The sequence below is a fragment of the Patagioenas fasciata genome, chromosome 7 (assembly GCF_037038585.1).
Source record: "Patagioenas fasciata isolate bPatFas1 chromosome 7, bPatFas1.hap1, whole genome shotgun sequence".
NCBI lineage: Eukaryota > Metazoa > Chordata > Aves > Columbiformes > Columbidae > Patagioenas > Patagioenas fasciata.
In genome coordinates this window covers 33833206-33857773 of record NC_092526.1, presented here as the reverse complement: position 1 = coordinate 33857773, position 24568 = coordinate 33833206, and the positions used below count along the sequence as shown (strand labels likewise).

The 24568-nt window shown below is 40.3% G+C and overlaps 1 protein-coding gene across 33 annotated transcripts in view; it reads left to right on the top strand.

Moving 5' to 3' along the window:
• Window positions 1–24568, top strand: part of LRRFIP1 (LRR binding FLII interacting protein 1) — a 108443-nt gene that overhangs the window by 52362 nt on the left and 31513 nt on the right. For 10 of the 33 annotated variants that reach the window (XM_071811315.1, XM_065841055.2, XM_071811308.1 and 7 more), the window contains 10 exons: window positions 1961–1978; window positions 5810–5857; window positions 7444–7488; window positions 8013–8063; window positions 10903–10935; window positions 12044–12091; window positions 15278–15334; window positions 19470–19550; window positions 20911–20955; window positions 21910–21975. The exons of 5 other annotated variants lie outside the window; for them this stretch is intronic. In XM_071811315.1, coding sequence (XP_071667416.1) covers window positions 1961–1978; window positions 5810–5857; window positions 7444–7488; window positions 8013–8063; window positions 10903–10935; window positions 12044–12091; window positions 15278–15334; window positions 19470–19550; window positions 20911–20955; window positions 21910–21975 — 492 coding nt within the window. The remainder of the gene's footprint in view (window positions 1–1960; window positions 1979–5809; window positions 5858–7443; window positions 7489–8012; window positions 8064–10902; window positions 10936–12043; window positions 12092–15277; window positions 15335–19469; window positions 19551–20910; window positions 20956–21909; window positions 21976–24568) is intronic. 18 more of the 33 variants (XM_071811313.1, XM_071811317.1, XM_065841044.2 and 15 more) reach the window with 13 other exon arrangements.

Sequence of the window (24568 nt, the reverse complement as noted above, 5' to 3'; positions counted from 1 at the left end):
ACACCTTGTGGGGGACATTCCTGCAGTAGAGATAATTGTTGAAAAGTGTGTGTTTTCTCCTGTAACATACTATCTAAGAAGGATAGTATGCAGATGAGAGATCAGTCACTTAAGAGCAAAACTGTTGTCTTGCCTGTTAGCTAATGGATGACCAAAAATTCCAGGTTTTATGAAGTGTTGGAACACTTACAGTGACATGCTTGGCTTTGTTCCTGTGCCCCTCTCCACTGCCCTCCACAGTGTCTGGCCCTAAACAAGGGCTTCATTGTTATCTTGTCCCTTGGCAATCTGGATGCTGGACACAAGACCTCTTGTGTGTCTTGCTTTGCATTCAGCAGGAATACCTGCTGTGCCAAGCCTGAAGCATCAGGGTTTAGAAAATTAGACTTTCATGGTGTTGTCTTGAAGTGTGGGTGAAATAACAGCATGGAGAAGTTAAAGCTTAAAGGTTAAACAGCTCCCTGGTAATTGCCACATCTAAAATGGTGTTTGGATGAAAGGCACTCTGCGTGTGCCATGGAAAAGCAAAAGATCAGTCGGTATGCAGTCTTGGGAACTGTGGGAGGGTTTAGCTCATGTTCCTCTTCAAGGTTTTCTTAGTAAAAGATAACCAATGTGATTAGTTGTGTGGGAATGCTAGTTGTAAATGTGGGTCTCAATTATCCCCCTCTGCGCTTGTAGGAATAGGAATTAATGCTTCTGAGATATGAAGCTGGGTTCTGCAGTTGTCCTTCATGATCACAAACGGGAACCAGCATGGGGCCTGAAAGAAGTGTGTTTTGCTTCTCAGCACGGGGATCTGGGTTCCTTTGAGGTGGACCAGAAAAGCAATGGATGGCAGGGATTGCCCAAATATTCCAAAATACAGGTGGCTGACCACCCTGCTTCCTGCTGACTGGCTGAAGGATTGGAGTCAGAACAACATCCTGTTCCTCTGGGATTGTACTCACAGAGCAGAGGGCTGCTGGTGGTATTTATTCACATCAGTGCTTATTGAGGAAGAGAAGCAGAAAGGCAGCTGAGGGCTTCGAAACCAGGCCTGTGGTACATTTCCTGCAGATACAAAGCGAAGTGTTCAGCAGAGAAGTGGGGAGAATGAAGCTTCAGTTTCCTTCTGGATTTGTGCAGCCAGTTAATTCTTTATGAACATGAAAGGTTTCTTGTTTTAGAAATGCTAGGAAGGAGACAAGAAAAAAACATGTTTTCTCTTTTCATGTATTAGGGTGGCTGTAATGCTTTTGTGTATTATTAAAATGTTTCAGGACTATGGAACAACTTTGTACAGTCAGCAGTGCATTTATTAGTGGCTGCAAATGGTGTGAGTCTCTGTGGAAACATGAAAAATTGAAAAAGCAACCTGCAGAGACCCTCCAAAGCTGGCAATGTACGTGCAAGAGATTTTCAGAGACTTTTAACAAACTGCCATGGTGCTGTACACAGGTGAAAGATGTATAGCATTGATGCTTTTGCATTAATAACTATGCTTCACTGGTTAAGGGCAAATTTTGTCCTTAAAAGAACAATTTTTCTGTATTTAATGCTGTTTGCTTTTATTGGGGTAGTAGATGCACAACTGTCATCCCAGGTGAATATTTGGGCATCCGTAACTTTGAAGGAGGGAGGTTGGAAAAGCAAGAGGTCCTCCTCACAGGGTTGTGGTCTGGTACAAAGTCCAGGGAGCAAAAGTTGCGTGTTCTTCCAAGAGCCTAGCAGGTGTGGAAACAGGGATGCTGCGTCTTAGCTGTTCATGTGGAGGAGGCCTAGAATGTAAATGCTGCTTTCATTCCACGTAGCTCTACAGGTCCTCAGTGTGCGCTGTTTTGTATTCGTGTTTTGCTGTATATTCTGTATAAATGATTATTTTTTTTCCCTTTAGAATGAGCTGTGGAACGTTGCATTGCTATTTATTTGTTCATGTAGCTTTTGTTTCCTTATTTCTTTCCTTTCCCTTTTCCCCTAGATCTATCAAGTTCAGAAGGTAGGGCTTGCTGTCTTTCATTCTTGTTTGCATGTATGTGTTCCCACGCTGAGTCTTGCTAACATATCAGAAAAACCCCTAAAGAGTGGAAGATGCACAGCAGGCTTTGTATTTCCATACAATTCCCTCCTTCCATCCTGTAGGCTTGTGGAGTGGATAATAAAGGGGAGTGAGGGAAGATGACCCGTGTAGAATGTGCCTGGTTGGACATTTAATACAATTTTTTCTACAGACTGTTTGGCAAAGAATAAGCAATAAGCAGAAAAGTAGCTCGGCAAACCAGCCATCATAGCTGAGTATGGTGGCTCCACGTGTCACTGAGAACTGTACACCCATTTTTGAGCTGAAGGCCAAGTGTATTGTTGAAAATATTTTGGTCTGGCAAGCATCTAACAGGTGTCACCAGAAAGAATGACTTTCAGATCAATTTGTTTGCAGAAAGTCACTGAAGTAAATCAGAGATGCTGTGTTTGAATTTGTAATCCTTTGGTAAATAAACTCTATGGCCTTTCTTGTGATGTGACCTAAGCATTGTAAATGCTTTTGTATTGTTTAATACTCTCTCAGTGTAAAGTCATGATCTCTTCCCTCCTCCCAATTTTCTTCTCATAGTTCCAAATCATAGCAAAGATCATGATAATAGCTGTAACTGAGGTCATTTGCTATGTAACAACAGAGTTTTTGGGTTTGTGTTAACGATGTTTGGCTATTACATACTTCCAGCATGTGAACTGTGGTACCAGAAAGAGAAATAGCTCCAGAAAATTTTTTCAGGGAGGAAGAAGCATATATTTCTTCAAGCCTGCCATTTTCTACCTTATTGAATATTTTTTTTTCCCTGAGATTTTTATTGCTTGCTGAATGATAAATGTGTTCTCAACCCACAGCCTGGTTTGTTCTGGCACTCCAGCTGCCTTAACTGCATGTTTCTCTTGCCTGACCTAGCAGTGTGTGCACTTCTTGGAAATGCTGTTCTCCTCTCGAAGTGCATATGTGTATGAAGATAGCTACTCAAATCATGTGCTCTGGTATTGAATGCTGACCCCATGAATTTGGCAACAAATATCTCTTACTCTTGTTTTTATTTGTGGAGTTGACTATGTACCGAGTGACTCAAATTAACATCTGCCCATGGATCAACAGACTCATTATCAAACTCCTTAATAGGAACTAATTTAATCTTCTGGTACATGCACAGCCCCATGGGAGACAAGGAGGTTGTTTACTGTTGGTGTCCTGATATGGATGAGAAGATAAGTGGGTTAGCCTTGCAACATCCCGTAGTGGGTTTGCAAGTCTTAGCAATTTCACTATCACTTAGCAAGCAAATCTGATCTGGAATTCTCTCTCAATGGTATTAATGTCATTAATTATTTAATTGTAATATCACTTTTCAGGGTAGAAGGCAACTTGAGTCTGGCAAAGGCCTCAAACTGAAGACCAAACAAATGGATAAGAACAATTTTTTCCTTTAACCCATGCGGCTATTCAAACCAGACCCCTCGGGCAGAACAGAACAGTCACCTTAGAGAAAGAAATGGGAAGAGACCGAGGGGGTAAAATACCAGACGCTTCAAATGCTGCCAATTCAGTCCAGTGTGAGATATGCCGTTTAACATATTATAAATTAAAAATAGTCTCGAGGCAAATGCATTCATTAACATTTTTCTTTTGGGAGATATTAAGCATTTAGCCATCTAGTTTTACATGGTGGAGGAAAAGACTGTAAGTGGAACTCAACTTGTGGCAAGTTTTTTGAGGGATATTTCCTCATCTTCCTTTTGCAAAGCTGAATTCAGAAGCCTATGTTAGAAAGTAAGGAGAATGAAGGTCAGGAAAAGGAAACAGCAGACCTTACAAAAATTATTAGCATGTTTATGGATCCTTCCTATTTGTGAGAAAGGATTCTCAATTTTCATAGTGGATATTTTTTTTAAATTGAGTTCTAGTGTTAGAAAATGTTATACATCTCTTGAGGGGGGAAAAAAATCCTTTAATAAGGCTTTACCTGACCTGATTTCCCACAAAGCATATAATCAGTAGGTTTTGATCGTGTACACAATCCTGACCAGCTGGAGTTCATATGATTTTCAGGGGTCATGTTGTGTGTGCTATGCTTCTGCCTGGAAGTAACTAGTCTGAGCACTTGTGCGGAAGTGTGTAACGCTTGAAGAAACAATGGTTCTTGTGGTACACTCTAATTTCTTGCAGTTTTAGGGAGAATTTTCACTTTGGCTAGATATTGTATAGAGGTAATAGATGTATCTGAGCACACAGATGCTTTGCAGGGAAGGCAGTGGAAAATACTTCCCTGTTTTCATAGGGATGTGGTTAAAGAGCTTGCTGGGCCGTTGTCTCTGATGTTTGCATACTCTTTAAAACTGCAATGCAGTGAATTTATTATTTCCTGTTTTCAAATTATTGCCTTTAAGAACTTATTTTCTAATATTTTTCCTAATAAATGGGATGGCTGCAGGCCTCTGTTTTTTCCCAGTTTGACCCCAAAACTGACAACATTCAAAGGTCCTTGTACAGTTTGGGGTATCCAGGATGTGTAATTGAGCACCCCACTGCATATTCTACTTTGTAACAGAGTTTCTTCTGTTCAGAGCTGTTAAGATGAAAATGAAGATGACTTTCACATGAAAATAATTTTGTTTAATGAGGAAGAACTCTGAAGTGGGAATAAACTGATACAGTATCAAAGAAGGTGCAGCTGTTTGTTCTAGTTGATTAATAAATAGTGAATGAGGTTTTTAACGGTGAAGGTAAAATTACATTATTACCATTGAGATGAGTGCTAAATGCAGAATATAATACAGAACAGGTTTCTAATTTGTTTGATCATTACCTAAAGCTTTGACTGTTGATATTGCTTCCTCAAGCCTCTAAGAAAGCTGGCAAGTACAAGCTTGTTTTTTTGCATAAATACAGGAATGTCAAAGCACATAATCTAAATTGCTCTAAAATACATATTATAGTTCCTTAAGCAGGATATCCATTTACCAATTACTGTGCTTTAGGCCGGCGATTTTTTTTTCTTTACACAGGAATGTTATGGTCACCATTATAAATGCAAACTTCCTAAGACTAGATTCAAAACGCATGTTTGGCGAGGAAGAAAAGTCCTGCTAAACTTGCCGATCTTTGAACAATTTGCTGTCTGGTGGCGATGCAAAGGAAAGTTGCCAATAAAATACGAACTGAGAAATGGTTCATCAGAGCCAGTGTACCAGGAAAACGCATGGCATTTGGTACTGAAATGCAGAGGGCTTTCCAGTCTGCCTGCAGTGGTGAAACATGTCCCAGAGGTTCCTCATCTGTGCTCGCTGGCGATACCACCGCTGTCGGGATGGTACTGAAAAGGAGCCCTGGGGAGTTCTGAGTTCAGGGAATAAGAATGCACAGAGATTACTTGTTGTATTCAGCTTGTCTTCCTGGTTTGACAAATCTGTATGGTAAACATGATTTGACAGCATTTTTCATCCTGAAAGTGTTTTGCGTTTGGATCCCTTGTAATGAGACTTGACTTAAATGGGTCAGGAATTCAAGACTCATTACGCTCCTTGTTCCTGTCCTCACAGCGCAGTGGTTTGGCACTGTTTAGAAGAAGCAGCTGTCAAGTACCCTGGTCCTACCTTTCTCCTTGCTGGACAGTTTGTGCTGGGCACCTGCAGCGGGAGCTCTGGTGGCACCTGGCACAGCTCTTGCCCAGCATGTGTGTGTGTGTGAAGCTGTGTGGCTTGGCCGAAACCTGACAATGCATGTCAGATGTTCTGTGTTTGTCTTTCTCATCTAAATTCTTTTTTTTTTCCCCTTTTCTGTCTGTAGAAATATTATGGTCTGGATACTAAATGGGGAGACATCGAGCAATGGATGGTAGGCCTTGATTGACGTAGCTAAACAACATGTTGTTGTTTTATGTGTTGAAGTTTTGTATAGCTCACGGAATTTGAAATCCCACAAAGTAGGTATTTTCATGTATTGGGAGTGTGAATTGCACTCTTAACCACAAGGATTCTTGCAGTCCACATCAATACCTGAAATGTGGCTTATGGTAACCTTAAAACTGGCAAGGGTTTGGTTAAATGCATCTATTATGTTTTTACAGACTTCTGTCTCCACCATATCACTTAGACCTGTTAAGTGTCTTGTGATACAAGGAACACGTGTGCTCATTTTACTTCTGTGGATTTTGTTACAATTTGAGTCTTCTCAAATCTGTCTTCAGTTAAATTTTGGGCAAGTTCTGGTCCAGGGGAACTGTTTGGGTGCATTATTACTGCTAATATGCTAATGTTTGATTTTTCGATAATGCAACATCCTGGATTCTGCTATTTGCTAATCCAGTGAAGTTGGTACCAGGTATGGACTTGGGCATTAGCAGCATTTGACTGTTTTAACACCAATAATATAAGATGAATAAGTTGTTAAAGGACTGGAAGACATTGGGATGAAATGTCTTTCAAACACAAGTGACTTCATAAACTTACCAGTGATGCCTGATAAAAACTGTTTGTGGCCTTCCCCCACAAGCTGAGTAGCCCACGCTGAAGAAGGCGAAACCAAACAGCTGATTTCCAGTGTGGAAGATAACTTTTCCAACTCTCTGGCTTCCATGACCTTGGATAATTAATTGGCATAAATGCTGGTTTGTTCTATGCCTTCTTGAAAGCCTGCTGCCATATGGACCAACCATCTACCAAGATGCTCTATTCTCACAAATAAGCCATTAAGTGTCTTCAAATCTTTGCTAGGGGGATTCAGCTCCATGTTACCAAAAAGTGCTTGGCTTAGAAATCAGTTTGCTTTTGAGAACCGTTAACTACAATGTTGAAACTTTTTTCCCTGTTTTCTACTACGGTTTCTAAATTCCATGTAGAATTAGTTTCTTGGAAACTTAATGCACCCTACAGCCTTTCCAGCGTTAACACAGCTTTTGGCCTGCAAAAGTCGGTGCTGCATGTCGCAGAACTTGTAAGCAGAGCGCAGATGCTTTTGGTCTGGAAGAAGGGGCCAGGCTGTTTCCCTCTGGGATACCCGCCAGAGAGAGACCATTGCCCTGCCCCATTCATTTCAGATAGAAGATTTTTGAGATTTGATTTTGAGGGACCGCAAACTGGAAAGCTTAATTACAAAAGCACTGTAAGTATGCTGGTTCCCGGATGCAGAGAGGTGCCCTTGAAATGTTTTGTTGAGATGCAAATGAAGATGTCACTGTGTACAACTTTCTGTAAAAGTAGTGAAAGTGTGTAGCAGAAAAAAAATGGAAGAGGAGAAAGTTGGGGTCAGAAGTGAAGGCAAAAAGTTTTTCTGACGTGACAAGGTGTCACCTTCCATTATTTGGTTTAACCTTACCAGCTCCTATACATTGCTCAAATTCACTGTATCTTTCTGAAAGTGCTCTGTTGGTGTGTCTGTCCTTTCAACACTTCGCTCTTTGTTTTTCTCTGCTGCCTTGGTAGGAAGACAGTGAGCGTTATTCCCGTAGAGCCCGAAGAAATGCCTCGGTTAGTATCTACTTTTGCTTTTTCTTTATAGCTAGATATTTCAAATTAAAAAAAACCCAGACATATATAAGGCATTTCCTTTTAAAAAGAAAAGCGAACAAGCTCCCCACACCCAGCCCCAGCCAGGTGAAAACCCCAAAGCCACTTCCTGACTTCTCTGCCCTCCCCAGTCACTCCAGGAGCTTTTGCAAATGTACAAGAGTAAAGGGGGCAGGGGGTGGAAGGTGGGGAAGTAACCTGCTTAGAGTGTTTAATGTTTGTTTATTCAGACTGTGGGCCAAGAACATACAACAGGGAACACCTGAGCAAGCTTGTCATTCACCGTGTAGTAAAATGCTCAACAGTGTTTCTTGGGCAGATTTCATTTACTTTCTACTATCGTTTAATGCAATTCTTTTTTAAAGACATTTATTCTGTGAGTCTTTTCTTTCCTTCTGTTCCATCAAAGCCATCAGTATTTACCTCACTGCCTGTTACTTGTGTTCTTTTCATTATTTTCTTGTCTTTATACTTTCTTTTGATAGGCTTCGGATGAAGATGAGCGCATGTCTGTGGGTAGCCGCGGAAGCCTGAGGGTTGGTAAATTGTAGAATTTAAGTGTGCATGTGTGTGTACTGATGTTGCTGTCCTCCTGTGCCACCAGACTGGTTGTAGTTCTTTGGTAACATCGTCCTTCCAAGGTCTTGGTGTGTTCTGTGTTCAAGGCATATGGGGATTTTTGAGTACATGTAAGTCAATAATTCTTTCAACCATGGCAATTGTCAGATTTGTATGTGCTGTGCAGGAACATAAGCAGAGCACGTGGCTCTGTAAAAACCTTGCCGGTAAATGCTGCTCACTGTCAGTGTTGCAGGAAGTACTTAGCCAAAACACTGGTACATGTAGCTACTTCTTGTATGCACCTTGTGAATTCCCTATTTCATTATTGATACTGAGAATTTGGGAAGAGAGAGTGCTGGCCTGCTCCGTAATCAATATTTATCAGATCAGGAAACCAAAACCAAATTATCAGTGGAAGTAAGTCTTAAGCACTTTGGAATTACAGGTGGGGATGGGAAATTACTACTGCAGAGCCTGCTCAGTGATCCTAATGGAGTTCACTGTAAGGTAGCATAAGATGTACTTAAAAGTTCTAAGGGTTGTCTTGTTCCCTTTTTAGTGGAATCTTTATTGCTACTTATGAAACGCTGTTAAAATATTCTTTAAGATTGCAGCCTTCTTTTAGTGCTTTTCAAAGCTAGAAGATGCCTTAAAGCTCCAGAGAGTCAATGAAGAAAAGCTTATCTTCACAGCTGAACATGAAAACTGATGTTTATTTTACTTAAATTTTGACATGTTTCTGCAAGTTGTGGGTTTTTTTTTTTTTGAGGGGGGAAAAAGCCCCTCTAGATCAGTTGAAATTTCAATTCTTTCTATTTAGAAGGTGATTACAATACAGATGGATTGTTGAACAATGGCTACAATTGTGTGTCCCTTCATGTGGCAAGATGTGTGAATGCACTGGCACTGTGTTGATAGCAGGAGCCCTCTTCATCTGGAACACCTTTTGTTCATAGAAATGCGCTACTATTTCCATGTGATGTGCTTTTGTAATACAGTCCTGGGTTTTATCGTTATATATTTAAACAGCAGAATCCTTGCATTCTACTTTCCCCCATCCCTCGAGAAGAAGTTCTCCTGACCCTTCTTCCTGACAGGTCTGGGCTGCCAGGATTCCCTTGGGCTGCAATAACCAGTACTGGTCTGGTGAACAACCCTCTCCACATGGTTCCTGGGATGGTCCATAAATACCTAATACCTAATACCTAATACCTAATACTTTTGCAAAGATATTATGTCCTTTTCTGACAGAAGGATCTGGTTGAAACTTTTTGGGCTGGTATTTCTAATGATAATGCACAGTAGCATTTGATGAACGTTTTTACGCAAGCTGACGCTTGGGCATGCACAGGAAAAGTTTTGAGAGAGCTTCCTTTCCTGATCCAAGTGCCACTGGGATTGTAGATGAAATCAAGTGCTTGCCACTCTGAGCTGAAATTTACCCTTATCCAACTTTTAGTTGTTTTAGTCATAATGAATTGATAGAACATTTTCCTAGTGTGGGTTTACAGTAGATGCTTTTAATAGTTCAACAACATCTCTCTCTGGCCCTTTTGCGAAGGTTGAACTCTTGCTGTGTGTGTATTCAAAACAACAAAGTAAAACAAACAAACCAAAGCTAACAACCACCGTCAGGGAATCCACAGACAAAAATAAATGACCAACCTAAAATGTTACCTCTAAGGACTAGAGTTCAGTTTGGCTTCTGAGCTATTTTGTAGTGAAGAAGGCACCAAAAACTGTAGCCTTGTGTCCACAAAGCGTTTATAAAACTACTCAGAGAATTCTGAATGCTCTTCTCTTTTTTTGGTATTTGAAGACTCCTTCCATAGTTGCAGGATGCCATTGTAATTGGTTTGCAAGACTTCTGTTTTCTGAAAATCGATCTTGTATCTTTGGCACTTGGGCTCATTGCACTGTGAGGGGCTGATAGTGTTAGGGCTTGCTTTTTGAAGCTATGCTGCTTTTCTGTACAAGAAGCTTCCAATGGAATGAGCCCATGTCAGGAATGTATGTCTCCCTAAAATTTTACCAGCCTATTAGTCTGTGTGGATTTTACTCTGGGTTTTCTCCTGGAATATTTTCTGAGTGGATATCTGAACTGCAGGCAGCAGGGATCTGCTGAGCTAGCTTTTGGGGAGCTGGCCTGGGTGCCTCTGGCAGAGCAACCATCTGTCTGGACTGCAGAACCACTTGAGGTGTTGATTTAGACCAGGCCTGCATATTGATTTAAGCTTTGCAGCTGTGACTGTACTGTAAACAGTGGCCTAGATTTAATGCTGGTTTGAGTAAATCTGCCTCCTGCCAGCAGACCTTCAGCTGCAATGAAGGGGCATCTTTAATACCTTGTCTGTAGCTCATCCTGAATGCATAAAGTGTCCCGCCTCTATTGTTTCAGAAGTTCTGCGACCTCGATTCTTTATCCCACTTTTTTTCCTAGGGAAGCTCAGAGCTCAGTAACATCATCCTGTGTTTGTTGAGACATTTGAATCTTTCTTCAGTCTCTTTTCTACTGCAAGTACCCTTGTTCCCCCACTTCTCTCTCTAATCTGAGACCATCTGGCATGAAATACTGTTGTGTTATGAGCTACATAATGGAGTTTGTTCATTTTCCTCGTTTTCTTTGCTCCAAAGTTCCTGACTTCTGGTTTTGTGCAAGAAGTCCTGCATTATCAGAATTCTTTAGTTGGGATTTACATCTCTGTGCCTCTGTGTGTGTGTTTGTTTTTGTTCAGGGGATTATTTTGATTGCCATAACTTACTTAAGTGTTTTCCCTTGTATTCTGTTTTTTCTTTCCTCTCATGCCTTTACAGTCACATTTGGAATATACCAGCACCTACCCAGTGGTGAGAATAGTCTGCCAGTTGCAGTGTGTGTTTAAAAATTATGAAGAAGAAACTAACATCAGTTGTGATAGCCGATGAGAGATAAGGGATGATATAAAATGACCCTGAGGTAGTTCATGGTCTGTGATGTAAAGATGCTGCTTGTTTCACCTACTACTCTGATGCAGTTCAGATGAAAAGCACTGAATGATTAGAGAGATCTAAGCTCCATCTAGTTCAGTAGCGACCACAGGACAGAGCAGAACAACTTTTATTTCCTCTTACAGACCTTCTCTGTTACAATCTGTCCATCATTGGACCAGATATGTCCGGTTTTATTTCAGCATAAATCTGGAAAGGAGCTAAAACTCTCCCAAACCCATGCTGAATAGATCTAGCAAAGGTGACAGGGCAAATACACTGCCTACCAAAGCTGAAGCTTGTGTATGGAGCTGTTACCTTTGCTTTGGAGGATAAAATCAAACTCTGTAGGAAATAATAAGACAAGAGCAAGTATTTGCATTGAGCACATGGAGATAAAGCTGACTCTTGGAAGAATAGAAGGGGGATGCAAGGGACAATGAGGATTGGGACTTTAAGCTTAGTTTTAAAAAGTTCCTCATACTGTTAGCAGTGCTGTCCTGTGGCAACGCTGTGCTGAAACAGAGGTGTCTCAGTTTCTGCAGAATGCAAGCTGCGGAGAGCAGCTTTATAGTCTCCAGCTTTTTAACTCTCCTCTGTTCCTTGCACTGTTTCAAATTGGAATGCTATGTATCTGTTTGTGAGTGACCTATATACAGAAATAGTTCAAACACATTTGGATTTTGCATGGATATATTGACAGCTGGTAGCTCTTTTAATTGACTTAACCCAGCAAGCGTGAATGATTTTAACTGTGGCTACTAAATTTAACAGCACTATCATTGCTTTTAACAATATTCTTTAATAACCAATCATTTGACTTTGAGATCTGATTTTTTTTTTTTCATGTGTTCTTACTGAGCCATGTTGTGTAGAGCTGGAGGAAAATTGGATCAATGTTTTTGCATGTTGATATGCATGCCTGGCTATGGATGGGTGCACAGAAACTCATTGATCATTTCATCCTGCATTCTTAATCTCACTGCAGGCTGGATTAGAGAATGAGCGGACCAAAAAGAAGAACTACTCCAAAGCAGTATGTATCTTGACTGTCTCAAGAAAGGTTTTTGCATACAAAGCCACTGTGATAGGACAACGAATATGTGCAAGTATATTGGCTGTTTGAGCTCACCGGCCTAATGTCAAGGATACGGTCTAGATCTCAGGATTGGCTGGGTCTCCAAGAATGCTGAGCATTGCTTCATCTGCAAAATGTTGTATAATCCAAGCACTTATGTCACTGTTGTACATAAAGAGTATCTTGGAAATACTCAAAACCTAATTTGAGCTTTAACATGACACAGAAATATGTAATACTGATAGAATATATCTGTAGTAATGGCTGCTTCTTTCATAAAGGTAGTTAGAATATATATATAGTGAAGTCTACATCTCTTCTTAAATGTAATTTTGTGTAGTGTCAATGCCTTACTAGCACCTGTACAAATAGGGTACTACATAGAGCACTGCAAAGCCAGACCTGGATGGAAGGTAAAGGATAACACATTTTCATACAGTCAGGATTTATAGGTGAATCTCATGGGGAACAATTCCAGGGCAGGAAAGAGTACACGAGAGAGGGCAGAGTGGTGTGCTGGTGCTGCGGAGGGAAGGCTGTGAGTTGCAAGAAGAGGATGCTGGACTGGGTTGGGGTTCTTCAGTACACTGGCAGTCAGCAGGGAATTTTCTGAGAGGTGGAAGCTGGATGTGGGATTGTGAAGGAATCCTGAAGAAGCAGGATTAGCCACAGTCTAAGGTAGAGTGTGTTACAGAATGGCTATGAGAAAGTTTTCTGCATCTGTTCAAGGTGAGAGGAAAACATATAAAAGAATTGGGTCAATTGCATGCGAAGACTGAGCAAGTAAAATTTGAATATTTCAGCCTCCCCAGTATGGAAGTTTATTTGTTCCGATTTTCATTAAGGTTATGATCGGATGCTTAATGTGTTAATGTAGCATAAAACAAAGGTCAGCCAGGTCTGATAGGTCTGACCCTGCTCTTCAGGAGCTGTCTGGAGCATCTGCCTTCAAAAATACACATGGGAGAAATCTCTGGAGAGGATGGGTCATAGTGACAAGAGAAATGATGAGAGCTATAGGGCTTCAGTTTGAAATCTGAAAGATAGCAGGACAAATTAAATATGTTTAGAAGTGCCTCAAATATAATGTGATAAACAGTTAATTGGGATTTGTGGAAAATGAATCATGCCAATTCAACTTAATTTCCTTAAGCAGAGTAATTATTTAAGAGTATAAAGGAAAATCATTAGATGTGACTATAACTTACTATAAGGCTTTTGGCATGTCTCTACATGAGATTAAGTGAAACCTTGGGCAAGACTGAGTCTTGTAAAAGAAATGCACAGCTAGTTGAAAAATACTGTTAGATAATGAGACAACTGGAAAGGTTCTCATCTGATCTACTCCTGTGTAAGACAGCATTGTCTGTTTTCAAAGGGGAAAACAGTTCAATGGAGGTTGTATTGCCCAGCTAAGTCCAGGGAGTGAGGGTGGTTTCATGTGAGGTTAGAATAAAAATACCAATGATGGATAGGAGACAACTTGTCAAAACTGAATAATAGTAAAAATAAATGAAGAATACCACATCTGGGAAAATTTAAATATACTATTACAAAATAAGGAGTTCTGTATAGGAATGGTTCAGATAATGATCTGAGGTTACATTTAGTCAATATTACTTTGCTGAAAAAAGGCAAACAGTTCCTCAGTGTAGAACTGCAAGGGGCAGTGGAGGTTACTGCTCTGCACGGTGCTGTTGAAGCTGGAGCTGGGAGTGTTCGCTTCAGCTGCTGAAGGTTCATTTTACCCATTCTTCAGGAAGGTGTTAGAGAAATTCAAGGAGCCCAAAAAAACCCTAGTAAAAACTGGGAAAAGCCCAAGCTGTGTGAGAAGACTATAGCAGTATTTCAAAACGGTTCTTCTTGAAAAAAAGAAACTGGATGTTGGCCCTCCATTTGTGGTGAGAATATTGCATTTCAGTAGAGAAGCTTTTCCCAGAAGCTGCTTTACCAGCTTGAGTCTAAACTGGTTTCTAAGTTAATTAGTGTAATTTCTCAGGAAGCCACTGTGGAGTATACGATAAATATTTTGCTTGGAAATTGATTCAAGAATGGGTTTAGTGGATTTTCATTTTTGGAATGCATTAAAACTTGAACTTCAAAAGTTAATTTGGATAGAAAATCTATTTAAAATTCGGCTAAAAAACCCCCCGTCCCAAATACAGAGTGCTTCCTCATTTCTGATGTTAAACCAGGCCTTGTTGTGAAGTGATGCCAGAATACAGAATTGCTTGAGAAATCTCAGCTTTTATTGGTATCAACTGAGGTGACTTTAGATCTGTCCTCTTTTCGTCAGCGTCTCATTTCCAGACTGAAAACTGTATTGTAGTGATTGGGTTTTTTTATTCCCAACCCTGCTGCCATAGGGACTTGAGGCCTCTCACCCTGCTTATGAATCGCTCTTTCTGAACCTGTTTTCTCTCAAAGGAGAAAAACCAAACATCTTAATGAAAACAAGGCAGGCTATTGAGCACAACAGAGGACAGCTGAACTGACTGAAATATCTTATTAGTCTTCAGACTGCCACACAAAATAGTGGGATGTGGCAGATGGTCACTGTCTGGGTTTAATTTTGATGCAATTGGGGAAGGCTAAAAAGAAGAGATTTTATACAGCATTCCATGTTTACTCAATTAATTTCTGAAATATAATTTTAAGATTACACTATTCTGCTACAATTTGCTGCTTTTTGATTGTGTAATTGCCAGTGATATCAGTAGCTACAGTGATAAATTTATTTTATTGCAGTCTCTTATCCCTAGTGTCCCCTTTTTGCCTTGTGTTCCCTTCACAGAGTGTTTGAAGAGACAGGTGTATAGTGCAGTATTAATAGGGGAAGCAAAGGTGTTTCTTAACAAGTAAAAAAGGGGTCAAAAAAGGCAAGCAGGAGTATCCTTGACATTTTTGGCTGGTATACAAGTACTGACAGACACACAAACGTTCATGTCCTCATGTTTGAAATCATGACCTAATCCTGCATTTCTGCTATTCCCGGTGTATCTTTCAAAAGTTCTGTCTCTGCCTTTGATTTTTCGTAAGTGATGACTTTTGCTAAAAATTCCCTTTTGGGTCTGCATCGACTTTTTTTTTTTCTCTCCTTTTTTATTTTTTGTTTTTTTCTTCTTTCCTTTCCTTCCATAACAGACCAATGGTTATGAGGAAGACATGTATGGATCATCCCAGAGTAGAAAATCTAGCAGGGTTAGTAGATGATTTATATTGCTATAAAATCTATTGCTCTATTTAATGCGATTAAAGTTAATTAGCACATTCTTTTCTGTGGTAAAGCAGGTTTTTCCTGTCCTGCACGTTGTGGGTTTTGCAGTTTGTCAGACGCGGAGGTGCAGCAATAAGCTGTCTAAAAAAATAAAAAGAAAATAGGCCATGAGTGGGAAGGGAAGTCTCCAAATTGGGTACGAGTAGAACTCGGAAGCCAGACCTGCTTATTGGGTAAAAGTGAAATTGTGACAAGAAATAGTTTGGCGGCACCTGGCACGGAGGATTTCCTTGTGCTGGACAACAGAACGATTGTTTTCAGGCCTGTGTGATGTGTTGATGTTTTGCTCTAACAGTGAAACGCCCAAGCCTCACCTACAATTTTGTCCTTGTCTTGAGATTTGCACATGTAAAATAGAAATTTTTTTTTAAATTTACCCAAATATATGTTGTTTATTTGACGTTTACCTGTTTGTTGTTTTTTTTCCCCTTTATAAACTGTACCTTAGGGTTTCTGGAAACTCCCACAGAGATGAACAGCCAGTGCAAGTGTTACTACTTAACTACTTACCATTGGTGTACTTTTATTTATAGAGCTATTCTTGTCAAAAAACCCTTAATTATTAACTTCATTGTGTGTATGTGGGTCACAATGTTCTCTTCTGTTCCAGCACAAGTGTTTTGTGTCAATTACAGGATTTCATTGTCCTGCTTTGTTAAATATTGGGGCTTGTGCAAATAATTTAAGGGTATTGTCTCAATCAGAGTCTCTTTGGGGGCCGGGAGGGGAACCGTTTGGGGGTTTTTTCCCTTACCTTTTTTTTTAACAAAGGCAGACAAAAGCCCAGAGCCTGTTGATCTTTATGCTACCAAGACTTCTAAAGGAATCTAGTGGTATGCAGACTAAAGCCCTATGTTTAGGGGAAAAATAAACTACTTTTAAGACTCCATTTAGCTAAGTGTTTGAGCAATACATGCTAAGCAGGAGATGGACTTCAGTGAGTTACTTTGTAAGCATGAAGTTAAGCAGGCGCTTGTATAAATAGTGAAATGGGACCTTATATTTCATGTTCATTGTAAACTGTTGCTTCCATGTGATTTTATGCATTTAGCTTGTGTATGTGGATAAGAGAAAATGAAATACTGTTGCTTAAACTCTTAAGAAAACAGTATGTCCTGTTCTGGCACTTTTGCTGAACCCTTTGACGAGTTCAAGGAACTTAGTGCTTCTGACAAATGATGTTCTTATGCTTTAATGACATACTCCAGAGCTCCAAGTACTGCAGGAAGAGCAAAATATCTGTAAGAAAGTCATCCAGGGGAAAGAAGTTGTTTGCTTTCCATTTAAATAATTTAAAATCATCTACTATTAGGGTTTGTAGCATGGATGTTTAGTATGTGTAAAGCATAATTACGGCAACATCATTAGTTCCTTGCTGCTTTCAGTACTAAACGTAATTCAGATTAATAATTATGAGAAGGGGATGAGAGTTTGGGGTGACTTAGACCAGCTGAAACTCCAAAACCAGTTGATGCCAGTCTGTCTGGCATTCACTTTTAGGAATACTCTCTCCAAACCTAACTGTAAAGATCGCTAAAGCGACAATAAAAAACAGAGAAGAGGCAGAGTTCTTCAGGTCGGGAAGGAAGTGTTGAGTCTGTTGATAAAATTATTGTTTCCACAATGGTTGTCTAGTTTTAAGTTGCAAAATGGAGTGATGTCCGCATGGAGATCAGCCTTGTACACTCTAATTACAACATAATGGGTCAATTCCTTAAAAATTAATAATGTCATGTGCCTAGGTAGTCCCCATGTGGATTACAAACTAGTTAGGTGTGAATGAAGGTAACTTTAAGCTCAGTTCAGTTGATTCAGATTTCTTATTTTACAGGCATTCAGAAAGAGTGAGGCAGAAAGGGATCTAAAATTTTTGAGACTGGACAATGATATATCCTCAGTATATGCGTGTGGCTTTGTGTCTTATCCACAGATCTGTTTGCCTGCAGTGGCAGAAGTCCAGTGTCAAGAATGAACGAGTTTCTGTAATTTGTAGCTGATCTCCCTCATTTGTAAATGGAGTTAACACCTACATAATTTATAGTCATGATGCAAGGATTAGCTTGTAAGAAAGCTGAGTAATGGCTGACGGCTAAAATCAGAGTATCTTGGTTGTCTGTATCCCCATAAGCAATGACTGGAGAAGCAGGATTTTAGAGAAGGACTGTAAAAGGAGCTCTGGAGTATTGCAAAGAAGGAAGAGCTATGCAGCTCCTTCATACCAGCCATTTGCACCAGCATGCATGCACCTATGCGAAAATAATCTAAACAGTGCCTAGGGGGCCTTGAAAATACCCATGCACATTGTGTATTGTTGCAGGGCTGGTTACATGGAGACTGAGCGAGCACTGGTCATGGCGGGAGGGTGGGGATGCGGAGAGGTGGCATTTCTTCCCCAACCCTAAGCACCCTGTCCTGGTGCGGCTTTGTACTCACCCAGGCACAGCAGAGTAACCATTTAATTGCATTTTAGTTATGCTTTTAGGCTGCTATTTTTCTGAAAATAAGGAAAATACAAAGCCTTTCTACTATGCCTGTAATTTTCTTGATTCCTTTGGCTCTGTGAGATGCATAATGTCTTCTATATGAATTTCCAGTCTGCATAGAAAACAGACTTTGATTTGCAGATTTAAATATCCCTGCATGTTAAAACCAGCTGTTTATAACAGCTAAAGTTGTTCATAATATATTGTCGTATACTCCTAAAGCTTTTCGGGAAACCAAAATACTGAGTTCCACTCAATATAATAAATATCCTACTGCTGTCAGCCCCCCTGCACCCTGGCAAGCCCCACGTGCCAGCTTTGTGTTGAAGTGTTTGTGCAGCGGAAATTCTCACAGATAATACAGGACAGCTGAAAAGCTGAGCTGGCATCCTACACTCCAGTACAGGTGCCAGGGTGAATGAATGGAGATGATGGATATCACACTAGATGTTATTTTGGAGGGTAAGGGTGATTAAGTTCACTGGATTTGTCAGTAAGCCACTATTGGTATTTAACTTGGAGCTGAATTAAGATCTCCCCATTTTTGAGGAGACCAGATTAAGTGAACCAAAAGTGGAAGACTGGCAAGATGCTAGGCATAAAACAAGATGTTTAACTTAAACAGCCTCACTTCTTACATGAAACTTTGTCTTTGCATTCAGCCTTGCCTTCTTTAACAGTGGGCTACTCACTTCTCCTGATGGGCACAGCCAACAGTTTTGGTCCCTGGCTTTGCTTTCCATCTTGCAGCAGAGTTGTCCTCACACCTCCTGAATTTCTTGCAGGTTTAGCTTGTAGGGCATAAACTCCTCAAGAATTCAGAAGGAAGCCGAACCTTCTCTCTGATCAAGATGTTTTCCCAGTGCTTGATGGGCAGTTGCAGTCCAATCTGTTGGCTGCAGCGATGGGACTGCACATGCAAAGAGATAAATCCTCTAAGGCAGGAGTGTGGGTTTTTAGGTATGAAGCTGTGATGCAGCCATTTATTCTGAGTTTGAGCCTGAAAGCTAACATTTCCAGCATCTTGTAAAACAGATGTTATCTGTTCTGTTTCACATAAGCTGGAAATACGCTGATAAATGCTGCTTCACTTAACTATAGTTAGGGTGAAACTTCGGTGCATGAACTGCATGCATGCTTTTGAAAATATTGTCTGTCATCTTGGAATTCCCATACAAACCATGTCCTTGCAGCATACTGTCATGTTGGTCATAGCAGTGAGAAGGGAGGAGAGAATGTGTGCATTGCAAGCCTTTTCAGAGGAAAACAAACCAAATGGGTATTTTGTGCATAAGATGCTGTACGGGTAGAGGAAAGACTTTTGGGTTTGTGTTGTTTTTGTTTAGTTTTTGTTTTTCATTTAAATCTCTACAGATGGAAAGGGCACTCAATTTTCACACAGCCTCATATCCTTAATGCATTTAGCTCTTCTTTTTACATCTGTGAGCATTTTGACTCCTTGCAGTTTGTAATCACCTAACTTCCTTTTTGTCTCCTATTGAAAGGAATTTAGAAAGTCCTTCACATTACAAAGATGAGTACTCAAGGAGGTTTTTTTTGTTTGTTATTAATGCAGGCTTCATACTACTCTGATCTGGGTCTTCACAACAGTGGCTATGCTTCCACATCTCAGCCTTCTTCCCAAAATGGAAATTGGGTCTGTTGCTCTCTGGCTTTACCTGGCCTGGATTTGGCGTTCTGACTTCATTTGGATAATGCAACCTCTTGTACTTAGGAATCAGTTTGGACCAATTGTTCAGAGTCTCTTTAGCTCTTTTTAGTTAAACTTCAAAACAAAAAAACTCCAAACCAACAAATAAAACCTTCCACCACCAACAGAAAACAAACACCAGACCTTTTAAGATTGGGTTGGAATGAGTAATGGAAATATGTTTTAAAATGAGCACAATTAGTTTTCCTTTGCAGCTCCTCCCTTTCCTACACTTACTTTGTTTGCTTTTGGCCTCAGTTGGTCTGGAAAAATAGGGGAAATCTTAATTAACTGAAGCTCTCTATTCTATTTGAGGCAACTCCTCTGCTCACTATGTCAGTCTAGCAACTTTAAGAGAATCCAATCTGCATAAAATGAAATTACAAGCAAGTCATTCACAGACTGATAGAGGAAAATTGCTGAAATCCCCTGGAGAGGTTGGATTGCCCTCTGCGTGTGGGCAGAACTCAGCCAGTCCAGCACTAGCAAAGCAGAGCTCAAGCAGTGGTCCGCAGCCTGTCCTGCCCGTCACCTGGTGCATTGTGGTGGCTGGTGTTGGGGACATTGAGGATGAGCAGGGTGACACCACAGGGTGACGGGGACACTGAAGATGAGTGGGGTGACACCACAGGTGAGTGGGGTGACTTTTAGCAGGACATTGCCTGCAGGCTGTGGGCTGGGGACCACTGCTGGAGTATCTCTTACACCTAATTATGCCAGAGACAGTCTGTGCTCTCTGAACTTAATCACTGCATCTTGTGAATTATGGTTGATAAGAACAATGTAATTTGTTTTATGGTGCTCTAATGTAAGTACTCATAGTTTTGTTGTGAATTATTTGGGTTTTCTCTGCATGTTTGTTAACTAATAAAATACACAAGGGATGATTTTCTAGCTGTGTGAAATGCTTAAAATGGGTATCTTAAAACACTTCTGTCTTTGTATGTATCTCTTTTTCTGGCTTTGGTTGAAGTGAGGAGAAACACCCTTTCTGGCTGCTATACACAAATGCGTGTGAGACAATAACACTTTAACAACCTAAAATTAAATTATGCTGTTTTGCTTTTGCATACTGTCGTGTCCTCCCTTCCTGTAGGAAATGCACGTGTCTGCTTGGTATTCTTAGTCTTTGGGAGTTGAGATCTAGTGCTTTCATGGTGCGAATGACTAATAACTCTCTATACTGGGTTTCCTTTTGTTGTAGTTTAATAATCCTAATCTCTTATCAAAATGGTTAATTTTGCTGTAGGTGCCTTTTTTTGTTTCATTTTCTTTGCAAAAAAAGTTTTGTGCTTGTCTTCCTCAGCCCTCCTTGCTGTACAGCGATGCCTTGCCAGCCAGAAGTTACAGGGTTTGTTGTTCTAATGCTGTAAACACAAATACCAAAGCCACTCACCTTCAGCCATGCATATGTTGTTTCTGACCTCTGTGGTTCCTTTTAGACCCATTGATTTCACACTCTGGTGTCTGATCCATCAGAATGCACGTGTGAGATGACGTTTGTACAGACCTGGATTTGCTGATACTTCTTTTTATTCCCATTAGAACTGTGCAACCACTGCTCGTGGGCTTGTGATGCTGCCACAGGCTTCCGTCTGGATGGAGACAGTTGTCTTCATTTTGGTGTATTAGCTATGATGTGCAGGAACAGGCCAGAGAGAGGCAACATCAATTCTTTCTAGTTGTGTAACAACTAACAAAAATCTGTTTGAAAATTTATATAGTCAATGTCCACTGTTACTGTTTCAAATGAGCTTCTCAGATTTTTTTGTCAAAGCTTAAAGGTAGAGTTTCCTGCTCCCCCTGTGTTTCCTAAGCCAGACATTTATATGCTAAACTAGAGCAAGTCCTAGAATATGCATCTTCCATCTTTTTTACTAATTTAGTAAACTCGCTAGTAAGTGAAGCTCATCAGGTGTAGGTTTTTTCCCCCATATTTGCCAGCACCAGATATGAAAGCTAAACAGATTTGACAACTTAAGAATTGATGTAGCCGTTTTGTTGGTACCAAATGTGAACCATTGAGAATGGTTAGAAATGCATGACTGTGTGATGAAATTTGGGGGAGGGGTGTTACGTCAGGCTTTGCACGTTCCTTATGGTGTCCCAGCTCACTGACTTCAGGTTTTGTTAGATATTCACTTGCATGTTGCTTGTGGTTGCAGACAAGAGATGTCCCTGTCCTTGCACATACCGTTTGTTCCCCTACGTCCTTCGCACTGCATCTTGTGAATTTGTAATGTCCCAGACTGAAACCAGAAACTAGGCCTGCCAGTCTTCTTCTGACTCTGTCTTTTAATTGTAGGCGTCTGTGTATGACGAGAGCGTTTACAGTGGGAGCCGTCGGTATAGTGCCTCTAGTTCTCGTGCTGTAAGATGTTTTCTGCATTTCTCTGTTGTCTTGTCTCTGTCCTCCCGTAACCTGTGTGTACCAGAAAACAGCCTTTTCTGCGCTGAGGAACACTTAAGATGGACTGTGTGAGATTTATAGCTTGCTACTGTAGGCAAAAGTACAAGAACTGTTTCCATGAAAGAATAAGTAGCGATTTATTTGCTGTCTTAACACCGGGCCTGGCGAGGGGCATTCAGCTCTGCCTTGCACCTCATTTGCAGATAAAACACCTTGGAAAGATGGTACATGAATCCCTTCCTTCACTGAGACTTATCTTTTGAAAAGTGAGAATAATATAATTAAAAAAACCAAACACACACACTTCTGCAGTGTTACATCATTAGCACTTACACGTTACCAGGAAGTAAAGGATTTTTGTGACTGTATTACTTGCTTGACTTTGTTTGCTGGATTTATATTCTGTAGCAATGACTCAGGCAACTTGTGACAATGTTTTCAAAATACATGTTCCTGTGAATGGAGGGCTCTGTCATTTATGGAGGCAGACAATATGAGAAATGAAAATATAAATCGTTTCCTTTCAAAAAAGAGAGGCTGCAGGACTCAGCTTATAGATTAGAAGGCAGAAAATGCCTTCACCTCTTCTTGGTGGTTGTTTGTGCCAGGCAGTATCTGTGCTGCTGTTGTATCTGCCGGGGGGGAGGGAAATTTTAAAAAGCCAGTCTTCTTTTACTTTTAGATTCTGGTCTGTGGAGCCACTGCTTATTCCATCTGAAATCCTTTACTGATTATCAAAAAATAGCCAACCAAACAAAAAGCCCCAACAAACAAACAAAAAAACCCCACTGAAGACCATAACAGAAAAAAACCCTCAAGACAAAATATTGATGTTAATTAATCATAAAAGTTACAATTTTATTAGGAATCCTTCAAGAATGCTTACTAAGAACTTGCTCGTCTTTAAAGGGCTATTCCATGCCCTTGCAGTCACAGTGATTTGCTAATTGGGCTGTGCACCTTGCTGCTACTGATACTAAGCTTCAAATTACTTTTTGTTTCATAGTTGTTCCTTATTTTTATTTGGCTGTCTTGGAAAATTACTATTTATCTGTTTGGACTGTTGTGGCAGCCTGTAATTCAGTGAATTTGCCAGCGAGGCTGCACAGGACTGGTTGTAGCCCTTTGTTTGTACGGGATGTCTGCTTTTGTTTGAGATAAGCCTCTCAGAGGACCAGATGATACAATTCTACTCTTGGGAGAAATAATTTACAGTGGGCTCTGAGCCCAAACACTGTTTACAAGTCTTTGAGCCACTGTTAATCGTTTGAGTGGGGAACACTGAATAAAACCCTGATGCTTGTTCCCCTTCCTCCTTCCCCATCCCACCCTGTGCCGCAGGTATTTGGAAGCCTGCATGTCACCCAGCCTTTCCAGTTTGTCGGTCGGTCACCTGTGGTAATGAGAGAGTTGAAGGTTTTTGCCTTAAAGGAAATGACCTTGTCGCAATTACTAAGTTATCTGTGGTTATTTTAACATCTCTGAACATCACAGCTCTTTTAACATGTAGAGGGAGTGCCATTTAGTTAGCTGTCCCCAAAGAATGCTTTTGGATGATGAGATAACAGGTGAATGTGGGGGTGAGGCTGAAATGGGCTGTGCCTGGACTCAGCTGAACAATGAACAATTGGCACTTGCTTCCATATTCTGCCCTGCAATATGCAGAGAGCAACTGTGGAATAAATAGATCCCATGAAACATTAATATGGGATTCTTCAGTAGTTCATACTTTTCCCTGTCATGTGATTCTAGTTTATTCTACATCCTTGTTATGTTAAATATAAAACACCAGTGATGACACTAGGCCTCTGTGCTAGAACTACTTAAGAAAACAAAATCTAAATATTTATTGGAGTCCTTTTTGGTTTTAATTTAGGAATTGAAGTGGCTGTGATTGAAAATAGTTTTAAACTTTGTGCAACGCAGTTCTAATTTTTGTGTCTTCTCATCTCTGAAATGAAGCTCAGTAGTTCAGGTGTATAAAGCCAGTGTCACTTCATGTAAGACATCGGAAGACATGCCTTGGTCACGTTCTGCCCTGCTTCAGGGGCTTGCCAAGGGCTGTATACCTTGCAATGTAATGCTTTGTGGTTAGTAACTAAGCTTATGATTGTACTGTAGCTGGGGTTATTTTTTCCAGCTTGCCCTCTTATCATTTATGAATACTGTAAGCTTAATTTTTGTTAATACCGTGCCACTTCGTTAGTGTGCCTAGTGATGCTGAAACAGTTCTACAGTAGCATGGTGAAGACCTGGCTGTGTCTGTAGCTGAGGGCTCCAGAGCATTCCTGTAGTGGCCAAGTAACTTAATAGAAGAAACCTTAAAAAAACCAAACCGAAACAAAAAAACCCAGAAACAAACAAAAAAACCCACACAAACAAACAAAACCAACCAACCAAAAAACAAACAAACAACCAAAAAGTGAAAAAAAAAAGTAGTACGATATATATTAAAATCTCCATTTTATAGATGCTTACATATCTTTCTATAAAGTACATGTCTATATAAGACTGAGTGTGAAGGTGCTACTCTAGAATTTGTGAAAAGAGGGAA